Source organism: Thrips palmi, unplaced genomic scaffold (assembly GCF_012932325.1).
Source record: "Thrips palmi isolate BJ-2018 unplaced genomic scaffold, TpBJ-2018v1 HiC_scaffold_10, whole genome shotgun sequence".
NCBI classification, from domain to species: Eukaryota; Metazoa; Arthropoda; class Insecta; order Thysanoptera; family Thripidae; genus Thrips; species Thrips palmi.
In genome coordinates, this window is record NW_023144621.1 from 746,957 (window position 1) to 762,357 (window position 15,401).

Consider the following 15,401-nt stretch of genomic DNA (forward strand, 5'->3'; position numbering starts at 1 on the left):
AAGCGACAATTTGTTGTTGAAGAACAAAATTCTTGTTATCACCCTTAACGATACTATTTGTATGGAAACAAAATCTTTTGCAATTATCTGCTCAATTAAAGCAAATTATGAATAATCATCTATTGGTTTTCTTTAGTCATAGCGACATTACTATTATTAAAAAAAGAACTAGGCAAAATAAATTTAGCGACAAAAGTACTTCATGAATACTTGTCCCAGACATTACAAAATCTTTTTCGACTTACAACACTTGTCGTTGACCAACAACATTTGTTGTTGGTCAACGACTTGTATTTGAAAGTAGACTGCATTAGCAGTCTACATTAGTGTTATTACAAGTTAGTCGTTGTGAAATTATCCTTTAGTTCCAGTACGAGTTTGGTTTAACAAGCTATTCGTTCCACAACAAATCTTGTCGCTAAAAAAATTAGCGACAAATGTGTCGCTAAGTTACGACAAAATTTTTGTCAGTGTACAATGGAACCGGCGTGGGACGACTGTTGTGCAGTCCACGCCTCGTGGTTTGCACAATTCTCGTTGTACTTTCTACCATCCCTGTTGTACACTTTAATTGTACAGTTCTTGTACTTCTGTTGTACTATTCACACTGTTTCTTGCAGTGCTGCACTTTCTGTCATTTTATATCGCATTTATTGTATCTCTTCAGATATATGGCAATATATCGGCGAGGCACTGCGACCACGTCTTCATCGGCCCGACGAATATAAAGTTCGTCGTCTCGTCCGACACGGCCAGCAGCGCTCTCGCGGCGGGGCAACGAAACGAGCCCATTCTGTCGGCTGTCCTCAATGCGCTGGCAAACGCCCCGGACACTTCGGGGCGCTCAGAAAGCGTGGCTCCGAACCAAGAGCCGTCGCCCAAAACGAACGTCCCTTGTTCAGTGCAGAAACAAATAAAATGTAAGTTTCAAAGAATATTTTCGTTTGGTCGCCAGCAAACAGAACATTAGGGTCAGCGAGGGGTGAATCACTCAGCGTTCTGGTGTTCACATGAGTACATGAGTACGGGTGAGTACACCTTGGTTTACTCATAAATTTCACAATTTAAAACGTTTTAAGGCTTTATTTAGTGTTTTTAACGGCACTCAACGTCAAATCGGTCGAAAAACTAGAGAATTTCACCCTTTTTAAACTTGTGAGTACACTAAGTAGGGGCAAATTTGTACACATGTGTATACTAGTGATTCACCCCTCGAGGGTCAGGTCCACAGTAAAAACTCCATGAAGAACGGCTTCGTACGAAGAAAATGAAGGCATCGTCAAATCTACGAAGAAATGCTTCGTATAATGAAGCAAAACCCTTCGTAATACGAACCATTTCTTATACGAAGCAACTCTACAATGCCTTTATTTTCTTCGTAGTTACGGGGATTCAAACACTGCAGCACGCTTAAAACCTCACGAAGTATTTTGAGCATATAGTACAAACTAATTTACTTTGTTTTACGAAGATATAGTTCGTAAATTACGAAGTACTTCGTATTTTCTTGGTAAGCTTATGTATGCTCAAAATTAGCAGCTCCTTTTCTTTGTAAGGCTTAAAATAGCAAGGTTTTCACAGTGAGGGGCGAGGAAAAATCGCACACCCCTTTTTCAGACAGAACTGTCACACACTGACGCTCGGAAAAAAACTCTACTGAGTATTGGTACCCTACACTAACGCGTAACTGCAATAGTTGATCTCAAAATTAGGTAAACCAGGCTAAAAATAGGGTGTGCGATTTTTCCCCACCCCTAAGGTGTTTGGTTCTTTTCCGTCCTGACCCCAGAACCGTTGTTACGTTCTTAGATTGAAAATAGAGAGCAAGGTAATACCTTGAATGTATTCGTCTTGCACTGTGTCTCATGGCATAGCCTTTTACAGAGTAAAAACTTTGTCGTGTCTGACGAGAACCGCCCGCCTTGGCCAAGGATTTAACGGACAAAACCAGTCCAAGTCTGAAAAACGTAAAGCATTTAGCCCTTTTGTCCCTGCTTGCTGAATGAAACTTATCGCATTAGAAATATCAGTATTGGTATTTAATGAGGATTTCTGATTGGTGCTCAGGGAAGAAGTACGCTTGGTGGATAGCTGGTGTGACGACTATTGGTATCTGCACGGCCCTCGTCACTTTAGCGATATCCCCATCCGATTCTCCTGTTACTGGAACTACAACACTCCCCACGACGCAGGTAGCAGGATCCTCGGAATCTCCAGTGACTGTGACTGCGATTTCACCTGGAACGGACGGATCGGGACAGAATGCCGATCCGACTCGCATTCCCACTCCACCGGGGCCGTGGCCAGGTACACTGCAAAAAAGAAAAAATCCGTGGTTTGGCAGGGAAAACTTACGGAAAACGGGGCACGGAAGAGGAGCGGACCTTCCGTAAGGGTTCTTTGTGGTCCCCCTTCGGAGAAGACGGTACGGTCCAAAGGAGAATACTGTAGGGTCCTAGGAGAATATTGACAAGGGGGCTACGGAGAATTACCACAAGCTGTTGACGTAATTTTCCGCAGCTTTTTGCCACAGTGATTAGAGCAAAAGTTAGCACTCATCTATGGGTAAGGTTACCAAACATGGATCACTTTTTAAATAATCTTCTCTAGATCGAAATTAAGTATGGGTTGACTACTATTTTTGAATCTTATATAGATGTTTACCTTACTGGTCATATTGCTACCAAAAATGGTACCTCTAACTCGAATACTTTGGAAGTTGTGAGGACAAGAAAATATGGCTATTTTTGCTAAGGTTAGGTTAGGGTGGTCCAATCATGGATCACCCCACCAGCGTACGGACACAAAGCAAGGTATGCATTCAGTAGTCCCAGAATATCAAACTAGTCTGTCCAAAGTGCACGATGAAAAATTTTGAAGTGACTGCGGTGATTGCTTGGCCCAGAATCAGGGGTGCAAAAATCACCTTTTTGAACGTCATTTTTCCATCGATTTTCGGGGGCCTGTTTTAGGTGTCTTTCTAAACGCAACCCTGCAGAGTAGAGAGACGCAGTTACAAACTTGTCAGCTTCACATCGAACAGTCAAAGGGTCAGTCTAAGCAAGGAAAGACAGAAATTTAGAATCTGGTCACCTGGTCTTTAGTTATAGACCCCCAAACAGAAATGATCCATGTTTGGTACCCCGATCCATGTTCGGCACTTTACCCTAAAACCGTACGATGTACTTTTGTCTTTTCATTCACACTAAATATTTATGTAAAATTTTGTACGTGGTGATGCATAATTTTAAACTTGTGTGCCGTCGTGCATAAAATCGTGCGTGAATTTGCATAAATATATGCATTTTCACGCATAATATTATGCAAATTCCCCGCGGCATGCACAAAATCGTGCAAGTGGCACGTACAAAATTCTACATTAACATTTAGTGTGTTGTTTCATTTCAGGACGTACGTGTAATGAAACGTATTCGTGGCAGTGCAAAAGTGGTGATTGCACCTATGGGAACAATAGGTGCGATGGAGCTCCGGACTGCGAGGACAACAGCGACGAAGCCGATGAAACTTGCTACGGAGGTACATTGAGAATGCCGTATAATAATAGCGTCGTGGATGGAACATTGTGAGAGTAGTTGGTTCACAGCGCTTTCAAGAGTTATTTTCGCTCGTATCGGCTTAAACGTTTTAGTTCCAAGGCGTAAACTCATACGGAAAATTTACGAGGGCATTGCTTCCTTTTCCATTGCCCAAAACTTAATATTTCTACGACAAAAACACGGTGGGACCCGTTATGAAGAAAGGAATATTTTCACTAAAACCTACCTTGGACAACGTGAACGAAATGCACTGGCAATCCAAGTTGAGAAGTCTCACACTTATAAGTGTTTTTTGCTTACAAGTGTGAGCCACATTTGTCGCAGGTTTGCACGTGTGAGACAGCGATGCCTCACACGTTCACTGCAAAGCCAGTGGTAAGTTTGCTTGGCAACTCTACAAATCAAAGAGTGTACATAGTATGCTCAGGGGGTGGCAACGGCCTAGGGAGAGCGTGAAGCGATGCTCGCGCCGTCAGTGCAGAGGTTGCGCACTTGTTCGAGATTATGAAAACTAGGCTGTGTTTTTCAAAACGCTTTGCACCGATGGAAAGGGCTTGAAATTTAGGGTGCATAAGGCTAATTGCTTTTCTCGAAACTCCCCCCGTATCTAATATTAAGGTGCAGTAAAAACACCAAAAAAACACAAAAATCATAAAATTGAGGAAAAAACTCGAATGCGCCATGTTGATGTAAATGATTTCGCCCTTGTGTTCGGTTGCATTGGAAGTATCGGGCAGTCTACTAGGCCTAATGCACCCCAAATTTCGTGCTCTTTTGATCTGTGCAAAGCGTTTTGCAATCAACGGGCTAGATCTTACAATCGAAGCAAAATAAGTAACCCCTGCACCTTACTCGCGCATGGCTTCACGCGCTTCCTAGGCCGTTGCCGCCCCCTGGTATGCTCTAACTGGAGCATGCCTGCAAGCACGCTCTAGCTAGCGCATGCCTGCCAAGCATGCACTAACTAGTGCATACATGCCATGTACACGCTTCCTGATGCAGAAAACTCCCTATCCCTTATGCAGTAAATGTATGCTTCAGTTAGCGTGTACCTGGCATGTATGCACTAGTTAGTGCATGCTTGGCAGGCATGCGCTAGCTAGAGCGTGCTTGCAGGCATGCTCCAGTTAGAGCGTACCATGTACACTCTTTGATTTGTAGAGAAGCCGTTTTGAATGCCAAAATTTGGCAAGCTTTGGTCGGAAATCTTCATAAGCTTGCCAGATTTTGGCAAGCTGGGTGGTATTTCTAGGCCAAGCTTGCCAATTTTTGGCATTCAAAACGGCTTGCCAAATCTGTGGCAAGCAAACTTACCACCGGCTTTGCAGTGTTGCTAGTGTGAGACACGGTTTGCCTTACACTGCAAGCGTGGGTCCTGTGGCATTGAACCACTGTAAACCTCAGGGAACACTAGGCAGCAAGGGTGGGTCAAACCGTGTCTCACACTTGGATGAGCAGTGAGGAATTTGTTTGTGCCATCATTTTCAGTTCCAACGGTTGTTATGTCCGTCGGGCACACCGTGTCTTTTCGCCTTCACTATCAAGCCGTGTACAGCGGGGTGATGTTCCTTCTCTGCAACGAGGACACTGTCTGCAGCAAAATCGAGGCGTTTGGGTCCGCGCCTGACGGGGCACTGTACTACATTGCTTGGGAAAACTGTGACCAGCACGGCCTCAGGTGCCGCAAGCACCACACGGTAGGTACTCGCTTGAGTCCTGGCCCTTTTCCTTCATGAGTGTAACGTAGAATCAACGTAGATTCCATTTTTAATTTTCAATTCAGAAACCCGTTTGCGTTCTTGCGTTACAGTTTTTGTTACGATAATTGTGCTCAACTGCGTAAGACATCTAAAAGTGTGTGCTTGCAGGTACATGCTTACAGTACAGCAAGCTTGAATAATTGGTTCCAATTTTCTGACAAGTGCCTGGCTAGTTCACACGGACCATTGCATGCTTGGCAAGTGCCAAGTTTACAGAGCACACACTCTCAGAGCCATACTGACATTTTTGTCTGTACTTTTATTTAAAAATTATTTCTATGTAATTTATGAACAATTTTTTAGGTATCTCACTGATAAAAATCTATGTGTAACATATTGACATTTTGTATGTTAGCCTTACTAACAAATCTGTCACTAGTTATTTAAAAGAAGTATGGAGGCCTTCTGGGACTAATTTGTTAGTGCCAACTAAGAGATTTTGTCAATAGTAAGAAAGAAACGGAGTCAGTAGTAACTAATAAATAAAGTCAGTACATACAAATAAAATTCTATGTACATGATCAATATTTGTCGCAGACATTACATATATTTTTATGGACTTGCAATACTTGTCGCTGACTAACAAGTGGTCCAACAAGCTATCCGTACCAAAATAAATGTTGTCGCTGAAAAAATTAGCATTAAAAGTGTCGTTTAGTAACGACAAAAGTTTTGTCAGTGGTTATTCTGGTAAATTTTTATCAACAAATTTATCAACAATTTTATCTACAAATTTGTTAGTAATGTAAGGGAAAGTGGGGTAATTCCGGACACGGGGTAATTCCGGACACTTCGATTTTCACTGGGTTTGAGTGAAGATAACTCAAAAGCCCGCCTAACAGAGGAAGATAATCAGTTTAAAAGGAGAATTCCAAATCGCCAAAGTAGGAGGTCAAACCGTTTGCCTGTGGTCGCTTCACGAAATTTGAGTACCATCAAAAATAGGCAAAAGCTGCATCTTTCCCTCGTATTTCCATGTACTTATCGTACCTTACCGTCAAGTTCAGTCCCATGACTAAAATTTTATCATATTATATGGTCATTGGACTTTACTTTGGCGTTTCGGGAGTGCTTGTATGGCTCGCCGTTTTCTTACAGTTGAACATCAAAGGTTTTCACTACCTGTGGGGTAAATCCGGACAATAAGGGTTATTTTCTTCAATTTCCCGCATAATGTTGAGGTAGTGGGTTCAAAATTGTGGACATGCATCCCCACCGTTAAGAAGGATAAAGAAAGAACGAAAAATAGCATTGCAGCTATGTTTAAGAGCTTAACTCAAGACAATGTTGTCAATTTAGGGGTTTTGATAGAAATTATTCCTTATAATATGCTTTAAGTAATAATCAAACACTTCAGTTCGCAGCAAATGTCCTTGAACTCCTTCCAAAAGCATGCCTCACATCAAAACGAGCGAAAGTAAGCTCGAGTAGTGTCAAATTTTAAGGTCGTCCGGCATTGCCCCATAGGTCGTCCGGAATTACCCCAGCCTGGGGCAATTCCGGACACGTGCAGGGTTTTTCTTAGGCGCCTATATCTCCCTAACAGTTGCTGAGATTTGGCTTTCATGTATACCATTTTGAAGGTAAAGGTCCATACTTTACTCTCCTGTCATAACATTTAACCCAAGAAGCATATTCAAGCTCAAAGACCAAAAAGAAAAAAAGCGTCCGGAATTACCCCACTCTCCCTTACTAACAATATTGTCTATGGAATTGTACATATACCATGGACTTTTTATTCGTGGCATATGAACAAATTTCTAAGTATTATTGTTGCGTAAAAAAATTCATATGCTACTTAGGAAATGTTGCTGCTGCTATGAACAAAAAGTCAATATGGCTCTGAGAGTGCATGGGTAGCATGCAGTTAGGGGGGCAAGCATGCACTTGTGTGCAGGTAATCACAAGCCTAGACACTGAAAATCAAATAGTGATACATCTCACTCTCTGACGGGTGAGACGTAACTGTATCACCGCAAAAAGAAAGATACTAAAATGTATCACCGAAAAAATGTTCGTACACGCATGTATCACCGAAAAAAAGTTCGTACACAAATGTATCACCGGAAAAAAGGTCGTACACAAATGTATCACCGAAAAAGAGGTGAGACATCAGCGAGATTGGCCCTTGTTTTTCTAGAGAAGTATCACCCTTTTATCACCTTTTTTCCAGTGATACCTCGTGTACGACCATTTTTTCGGTGATACATTCGTGTACGACCTTTTTTTCGGTGATACATTTCGTATCGCCGAAAATTGGTGAGATGTCTCACCCTTTGAATTACAGTGGAGCTTGAGATCAAGCCTCGAGGTACTCGCAAGTGGCATACAGGACATGAGCCCCGTCCCGTTTGAGCCCCGATGGTCTGAGCCCCGACCTGAGCCCCAACCTGAGCCCGGGTTGAGCCCCGACTTGAGCCCCGACCCAAGCCCCAATTTTCAGAGCCCGGATTGAGCCCCGACCTGAGCCCCGTTTGAGCCCCGTTTGAGCCCCATTTGAGCCCCACTTAAGCCCCACTTGAGCCCCATAGCAATAAATTATGCAAAAATGCGTGATTTCAGGTCGCGGGGCTCAAAGGGGGCCAAGGGGGGCTCAAATGGGGCTCAAACGGGCTCAGGTCGGGGCTCAATCCGGGCTCTGAAAATTGGGGCTTGGGTCGGGGCTCAAGTAGGGGTGTGCGAATCGGAATTTTGTCTTCGAATCGAATCGAATCGAATCTCTCTCAAAATGTCCCGAATCGAATCAAATCGATCCCGCAATTTTTCCCCGAATCGAATCGAATCCGACATCTGCACGAAATTTTCGAATCGAATCCGAATATTCCCAAAATTTTTAAATGCTTTTCTAAAATGTGGCGTAATGCCTACTGGGGATGGTTTTTTGTCAGTTTAGTAAAGGGGGGGGAGAGGGGAGGGGAAAGGGGGAATGCCAAAACGCGGGCTAGGTACAAGAAAGTTAGCGACCCTTATGAGAAACTCCACAGGGCGCGCAAATCCAAATGACAGGCAAGGACGATTGATTCGAAGACGAAACGTGTTGATTTCGAATTTTTTTGAACCTTTCGGTATCGAATCGGCCAGTCCGTGAGCGAATCGAATCGAACTAACAGATTCATTTGATTCGATTCGATTTCGAACAAATTTGCACACCCCCAGGCTCAAGTCGGGGCTCAACCGGGCTCAGGGTTTGGGGGTCAGGTCGGGGCCCCAGACCTCGGGGTCAACGGGACGGGGCTTTATGTCCTGTATGCCTCGCAAGTGGTTTTACTTGCAAAAGCAACACTCTGAAACCTTTTCAATGAAATTTTGAGCAATGTTTCAGTGAATGAGGCGCAAGCTTAGTCCTAAGCCACATTTCTTAAAAAAACGAACCCTTTTTTTTTTTCATTGTAAGATACGAGGAACAACCTTCGTACGAAGAAAAACTGCCTTCGTATTATGCTAGCGCCATTTCCTTCGCCATGTGAATTTATTCGTAAGACTTCCATTGGATGCACTGATGAAAGTCATGATCAGGACTAAAATTTTTGTTGAGGAATTCTTTTCCCCAAATTTTGACAAAAGGGTACTTCCTCGCCCAAAGTCGGGGGGATAAAACCTCGTCCCAAAAATTTGGGGTTTTTTCTGGGGCAGGGTACGCCATCGAGTCTTCAACCTTTTCATCGGGGGTCATCGAAGCGGTAGTGGAGCGGCGCGACACCAAGCTCCAGCTCTGGCTGTCCCTGCCACCAGGACAAAGTGGCCTACGTCCGCGCGAGAAACGAAAACGCGATGGCTTCGGGGTTTCGCCTATAGCGTGGTACACTGACATGCGAGTCGACTTCAGTGGTGAGAATTGAGTTGAAAGGACGTTGTTAGGAAGAAAGTGCACGCAGAAAGAATCACTACAAGGTCCATTGTTAAGTTTCTTCCTTGCCTCCCCAAAGCCATTCCGTTTAGAACGCCAATATTTGGCCTTCTGGCCCTGGACTGACCTCAGAATCCCAAAATTCCGGCGGCCTGGGACGCCAGACTTCGTCTTTCTCATCTAAGAGGGAGGTCCAGGGCTAGGAGCGAGCTAGGAGGCCAAATTTTGGCATTCAAAACGGAGCGTTACTGTAGTCACAAGAAAACTTTCCAATGGATTTACGGTCACTGAAAATAGAAAGGTGAGACTTTTGACCCCTTTAACGGTCTTACTGAAATGTACTGCCGAAAAAGGGTACACTCACTGGTAAAACAAAGGCATAAAAATTACGCCCTTTAGGGCTTAAATACTCTTTTACGCCCTTCCCGCCCTTGGAAAGGGCGTAAATGGTATGGGAATTTCAAGCAAAATTTTAATGCCCTTCCCAAAGGCATTAACGATTTATGCCTTTGTTTCACCAGTCCTGAAATGTAAGACCGAAAAAAGGTCATACTTCGATGTATGGCCGAAAAACGGTCATACTTTATAGTGTATCACAGGTAAAGGCTGATATATCCCCAAGCTAAACAATAGCCAGTCTCGCTAATGTCTGACCTTTTTTTGGTCATACATTTAAGTATGACCCTTTTTCGGTCATACATTTGTGTACGACCGTTCTTCGGTCATACTTGATCCACGAAGCGGAAGAAGGGGTTAAGTCGAGTTGATTCAGTGACCTCTTATCAGTCTATCAAGTAAACGTGAGCGAAAATTTGGTCCAAAAATAAGTGTGGTGAGACAAGTCCCATCCTCTGCATGTATTTTTAGATGACATTCCCCCCTGTTCTCCCACCTGCAAGGTTCAGGCCTTTTAAAAGTGCACGGATTCAACTCGACTTAACCCCTTCTTCCGCTTCGTGGATCACTTTTTGTATCACCGAAAATGGGTCAGATGTCTCACCCTTCGAATTTTAGTGGTGATGCGTCAAGTCGCTTCATCGCTCAACCTATACCTGTCGTGTTTTCAGTGCCATCGTCGTTGCCGACAGCCACCGCATCACCTGAATGTGCCACATTAACCACCATCCAAGGTGAGCTTACTCTGCATTCTGCATCGGTCCACTCGGTACAGCCCACTCACAGAATGTTCACGGACCATTTTCTTTGGGCAACTGGAACATTCCCAATTCGGGTAAAAAATTGTTATAAGCCATTAAAAAATTTTGCAAGTCCCTTAAAAATTTGAAACCAACCAAAGATCGAAGTTCCCTTAAAACGCATGTTGGCCCAAATTTAAACCCTTCCAACATTTCAAACCCTTACAAACGCATTTTTTGACCCCTATAAAGCGTGGTTGTTTTGAATGTTATTTAAGGGCCCCCCTTTGAAAAGGGATTTGGCCGCATTTTTGAATGTTTTTAAAAGAAAAATTTAAAAGGGTCCATAGACATTTTTCATGGGGGAAAAAGTTACGGAAAATTTTTTAAAAGTTGGTTAATTTGAAACCCCCCAAATTTTCCGTAGCCCCCTTACAGTTTTTCGTAGGCCGAAAGTTTTTCCCTAACATTTCACATAACTTAAAGGAAACATTTTCCGGTTAGGGAGAAACGGGGGTTACAAAGAACTTTTAAGGGACCTTTTCGGAAATTTGGGTGGGGCACGGAAACCGGGCAAAAAAATTAAAAATCCTAGACATTTTGTGAGCAGCAGCACATGACTGTTTGTCATCACCTTCGGTTGACAGGCCCAGGCTTCGGCTGCCGACGTGACAACCAGTGGCAGTGCCGAGACGGCAGATGCATCGATGCCAGGCGCAGGTGCGACCTCAACAGAGATTGCAACGATGCGAGTGACGAAGACAGTGACACCTGCACTAGTGGTGGGTGCGCTGTTGTTGCTGGGCCCTTAAATCTTTAACTTTATCTGAAACTTTAATTTTTCTTAGCGAAGCTATACAATCAGCCTCCAGCCGCACCAGCCCCGAAACTCGAGATGAGGGGTCCGCACAAGGATCCAACCTCACAGTGTAGTTCTGAACGAACAAAATGACGCCGTAAATGTAAAATTTGTAAAAAGGGAATCTATGCTTCTGAAACAATGTTACACACTAAATGTCATGGGACTTTTTTTGTCCCACGAATGATGCAATTTTAAGCACATCCGGTGGTGATGCAATTTTGTGTCCGCCTGGCGGGACAAATTGTCTAGTGAAAGTACAAGTTGCAGTTGGCGCTGGACAAAATGTGTCACCAGACGGGAACAAAATTGTATCAGCGTCGGATGTGCTTAAAATTGCGTAAACCGTGGGACAAAAAAAGTCCTATGACATTTAGAGTGTAAGGCCACCATTTCGAGAACTGGCCGATTTGCGCTCGTAATATTGTCTGAACCAGGTGGTCCAGAAACCCCGCTACAAAATGATTGCAGGCTACACGCCTACAGCCGCGCATGCGGGCTTGCCTACGCTCCGGTCTGCGGGCGCCGGGACGCTTTAGAGCGGCCACTCGTCCATGAAGCACTGTCCGCCGCGAGGCTATCTGCCCTGCGCTGCCCGCCGCGGACAGCGCATAGACAGTCCAATGTTGGACTGTACATTTTCCGTACAAAAGTACAATTTTAAGCACATCCGGTGGTGATGCAATTTTGTGTCCGCCTGGCGGGACAAATTGTCTAGTGAAAGTACAATTTGCAGCAGGCGTCGGACGAAATGTGTCGCCAGGCCGGAACAAAATTGTAACAGCGTCGGATGTGCGTAAAATTGCATAAATCGTGGCACCAAAAAAAGTCCCATGACATTTAGTGTGTACGGAATTGTTTACACTGCTTGCTGTTATTGATTTGTCCTGTTCATCCGCAGTGCCTACTTTGATCATGAACGTCGGGGACACGGTGCTGGCTCGGATGAAGCATAAGGAAAATTACCACGGCGTGCGCTTCCTCATGTGCTCCAACGACTCCTGCAGCTGCCTGACCGTTTCCGGGGAGGGCTCCAGTGGGCTGTTGGCCCTCGTTGCTAAGGCAGAGTGTAATTCTAAAGGTGCCGACTGTCTGCATACTGTTCACGCGGTTAGTGCTCTTACGAATCCTTCGGGGCTCAATCGAAAGAGGTCGACTTCGATCGGAATCGATATTGGAGTGACACACGGACCGCATACTTCGCTCAAGAAGACCAGTTGGGGCATCCGTCGACTCAGCGTCCAAGGTCGATAAACAAAGAAACTGTGCCGTTTTCAAAATAGGAGCCGCTAATTTTGAACGGCAGTGTAGTTTGGCATGGAGCTATAAGGCACCAAGCGTTCACTTGTACACGCTTGTACACGCACGGTCAATTGTACACGCACGTTATTGACTTTTTGCTCATTTTGTCAGTACTTATGCAAGTAATTTGTGCAACCATAATACGTACTTTTCCTTTTTTAAAGAACTACTTAGGAAATATTAAATAATGTACAGAGAATTTTGTTTTGTACACAATTTTACAGAGGAAATTAGTTATACCTACTTAGAAATACTAGTATTATTGATGTTTATACGAATACGTAATTAATGAGGAAAAAGTCAGTAACGTGCTTAGAGTGTAAATGTTAGTGGACAGTTGGGTTTGTAGCCTGATTGAGAATAGGTATGCACAAATAAAACCATCAGCAAGTTGGATGCCCTGCACATTGCATTCGTCATTCTGTTCCAGGAGTTCTCTCAAAACGAGGATTTTCCTACCGCCATATTGGTCTTCAAACTTCGCAGGACAGAATCTATGCTACTTCTTCGCATACAAGGATACAAGGCTTCCTACGTCCCAATCGATCGGGACTACAATGTCCTGAGCATTCGACCAGACTATTGGCTGAGCGACATGCCTGTGGAATTCAAAGCCGGTGAGTTCGGTCGTTCACACTCTCAGTCTCGTATTGACTTTTTATCTCTTGCTACAAACATTTTTTTGTGCCAAAAAGGTACTATTTTCTCTTTAGCTATGCACTATTTTGTTCGTTGTGTATTGTATTTAGTCCATTAAACCTGACTTATTGTCATTTACTATGCACTTTTCAATTTCTACATAATCTGTAGACAATTTTATCCTTGTGCGTAGTTGAGGAGGCAATCGTACATTTTACGTTTGCTCAAAAAACGTTTAAAGCAAGAGAGGAAAAAGTCCATATAGGTCTGAGAGCGCAGGGCCAATGGGGCACCTACACACTAAATGTCATGGGACATTTTTTTGTCCCACGATTTATGCAATTTTAACCACATCCGACGCTGCTACAATTTTGTTCCCGTCTGGCGACACATTTTGTCCGACGCCCGCTGCAAATCGTACTTTTACTAGACAATTTGTCCCGCCCGGCGGACACATGATTGCATCACCACCGAATGTGCTTAAAATTGCATCATTCATGGGACAAAAAAAGTCCCATGACATTTAGTGTGTATTCTCGGTAACCCGTGCCTTTACTGCACACTAATGTTTTTGTACAAATTTTGTACGAGACATCACAGTTTTTTTTTGTACACAAGAAATTTTGGTACAAATTTGTTCTTGATTTTGCTCAAAAATGGGGGGCAAATGTGCAGATTTTCGTACATAATTTGTGCGTGAAGTTCGTGTGCAGGGAAAAAATGTGATGTCTCGTAAAAAAATTGTACTGAACATTTAGTGTGTGCCCGTGCACTGGTCAGACCGAGTGTGGAGTTTCTGTCTCCACATTTGGTCGTGTTGTGTTTGCAGTCTCCTCACGTCAAGTGTTGCTGCAATGGTAAAACCAAAGCGTAACTCTATGGTTGAGTCAAGCATAAAGTTGCTTGAGGGCGTTACGCGGCGTTACGCTTGAAATGAAGCGTAGACCAGAAATTCTCCTCTGCTTATTTTGACGGATGAGGCTGTTGCGCTCGCTTTCAAGCATAAACTGAGTACGCTGGAAAAACAGAGGGTAATGTGCGTGCAAGTTTTATTACTGAAACGGGGAGAGCTTCTCACTTGAAGTGGAGACTCCGACCTCAGCTACGTGCCCCGAAGAAATCTGGTCTCTGATCTCAGGAATTCATTTGGCTTACCCTATTCACTAACATATTCGCTACGATTCTTCGCAGGATAGAGTCGGTCCGCAATGATGATCAAGGCTGATATTTGAAAACCAGGTGGTTGACTTCTTGAGGGCCCCAAATTTGGAGTGTCGTTCTGGGCCGCTCCCTCGTGACTCCTGCCACTTTTTCGAGAACATTCGGCCGTAAAGGGCCCTCTTCCAGCAGATCACCCTTTCGAAAGGGTTTGGCATGTACGTCAGGGGGGAAAATAAACGAGAGACCAAAATTTTCAATCCATTACTTTATCACAAATGGCACACCCGTAATAAAACATTGTAATTACCAGTAATTTAAAAAAAAAATAAAAACTTCTTTTTAAAAAAAAATTTTTCTATTTAATCATAATGTGGGGGACCAAAAAAAATGTAAAAAAAAAACTGCCCTTTCTTGAGAGAGCGAAAATTTGTCAACTTCAAAATAACCAAAAAAAAGCGCCAGTAATAAAAAAAGGGCGGTGTGAGATACACTCACTTGTCTTAATTTAAAATAAACTAACCATGATAAAAATGCATTGAAATTTTAAAAGGGAATTAAAAAATTTAAAGGCCCCATTCCTGTTAAGCCCTAAACAAAATAAAAAAAACCCTTTAAAGGAAAAATGAAAATTTATCGTGAAAAACGAAAACCAGACAAAAACGATGGGTGTGGGGGTTGCTAAGCCCAAAATAAAAAAATTGGGAAAAGGGCGCTAGGAACCCCCAAAGGAAAAAAATTTGAAAAGGAAAAAAGCCCAAAAAAGAATGGGAAAATAGGTTCATTTTTAAATTTAAAAAAATTTTACAAAAAGGAAAAAACAACTTTGAGCCCCGGAAAACTTCCCGGGTCCGGTTGGCCAACCCAAATTGGTCCAGGAAGGGGGGCCCCAACAGCCTATCGGGGGTGCCGCTTAGCCTTTCCCCCGGACATCCTGAGTGGGGAGCTCTCGCCAAATGAAAAAAAAGGCTACAGCCTTTTTTCATAAATTTATATTGAAAAAAAGGCCTTCCAAAAAAAGGGCAAACAAAATTGCCAAAAAATTTTTGAATTTGGGGGCCCTTGGCTAAATCGAAAAACAAGGGGAAAAACCCTTTTTAACCGTGGTTTTTAATTAAAATTTGAAATTTTTTTGATTTTTTG

The 15,401-nt window shown here is 43.4% G+C and overlaps 2 protein-coding genes across 9 annotated transcripts in view; both read left to right on the forward strand.

Annotated features, from left to right (window-relative positions):
- Positions 1 to 15,401, forward strand: part of LOC117646291 — a 62,464-nt gene that overhangs the window by 3,350 nt on the left and 43,713 nt on the right. The gene's annotated exons all lie outside the window — the stretch shown is intronic.
- On the forward strand, positions 9,111 to 14,350 carry LOC117646772. Of its 5 annotated transcripts, none has more exons than XM_034387979.1 (6): positions 9,111 to 9,145; positions 10,232 to 10,294; positions 10,948 to 11,082; positions 12,061 to 12,269; positions 12,892 to 13,078; positions 14,292 to 14,350. In XM_034387979.1, the coding sequence occupies exons 1-6, from the start codon at positions 9,127 to 9,129 to the stop codon at positions 14,294 to 14,296; spliced, it is 618 nt and encodes a 205-aa protein (XP_034243870.1). In that variant the 5' UTR covers positions 9,111 to 9,126; the 3' UTR covers positions 14,297 to 14,350. The 5 variants fall into 5 exon arrangements, with proteins under 5 accessions (XP_034243870.1, XP_034243880.1, XP_034243864.1 ...); XM_034387989.1 differs by having other exon boundaries at positions 12,061 to 12,240; XM_034387973.1 differs by having other exon boundaries at positions 14,297 to 14,349.

What these genes read in the sequence shown, in the direction of transcription:
- LOC117646772 (XM_034387953.1), top strand. An exon ending in GGCAGAGTGTAATTCTAAAG is followed by an intron (nt 12,241 to 12,891) that starts GTGCCGACTGTC and finishes ATTCTGTTCCAG; the next exon opens with GAGTTCTCTCAAAACGAGGA. An exon ending in GCCTGTGGAATTCAAAGCCG is followed by an intron (nt 13,079 to 13,929) that starts GTGAGTTCGGTC and finishes TTGTGTTTGCAG; the next exon opens with TCTCCTCACGTCAAGTGTTG.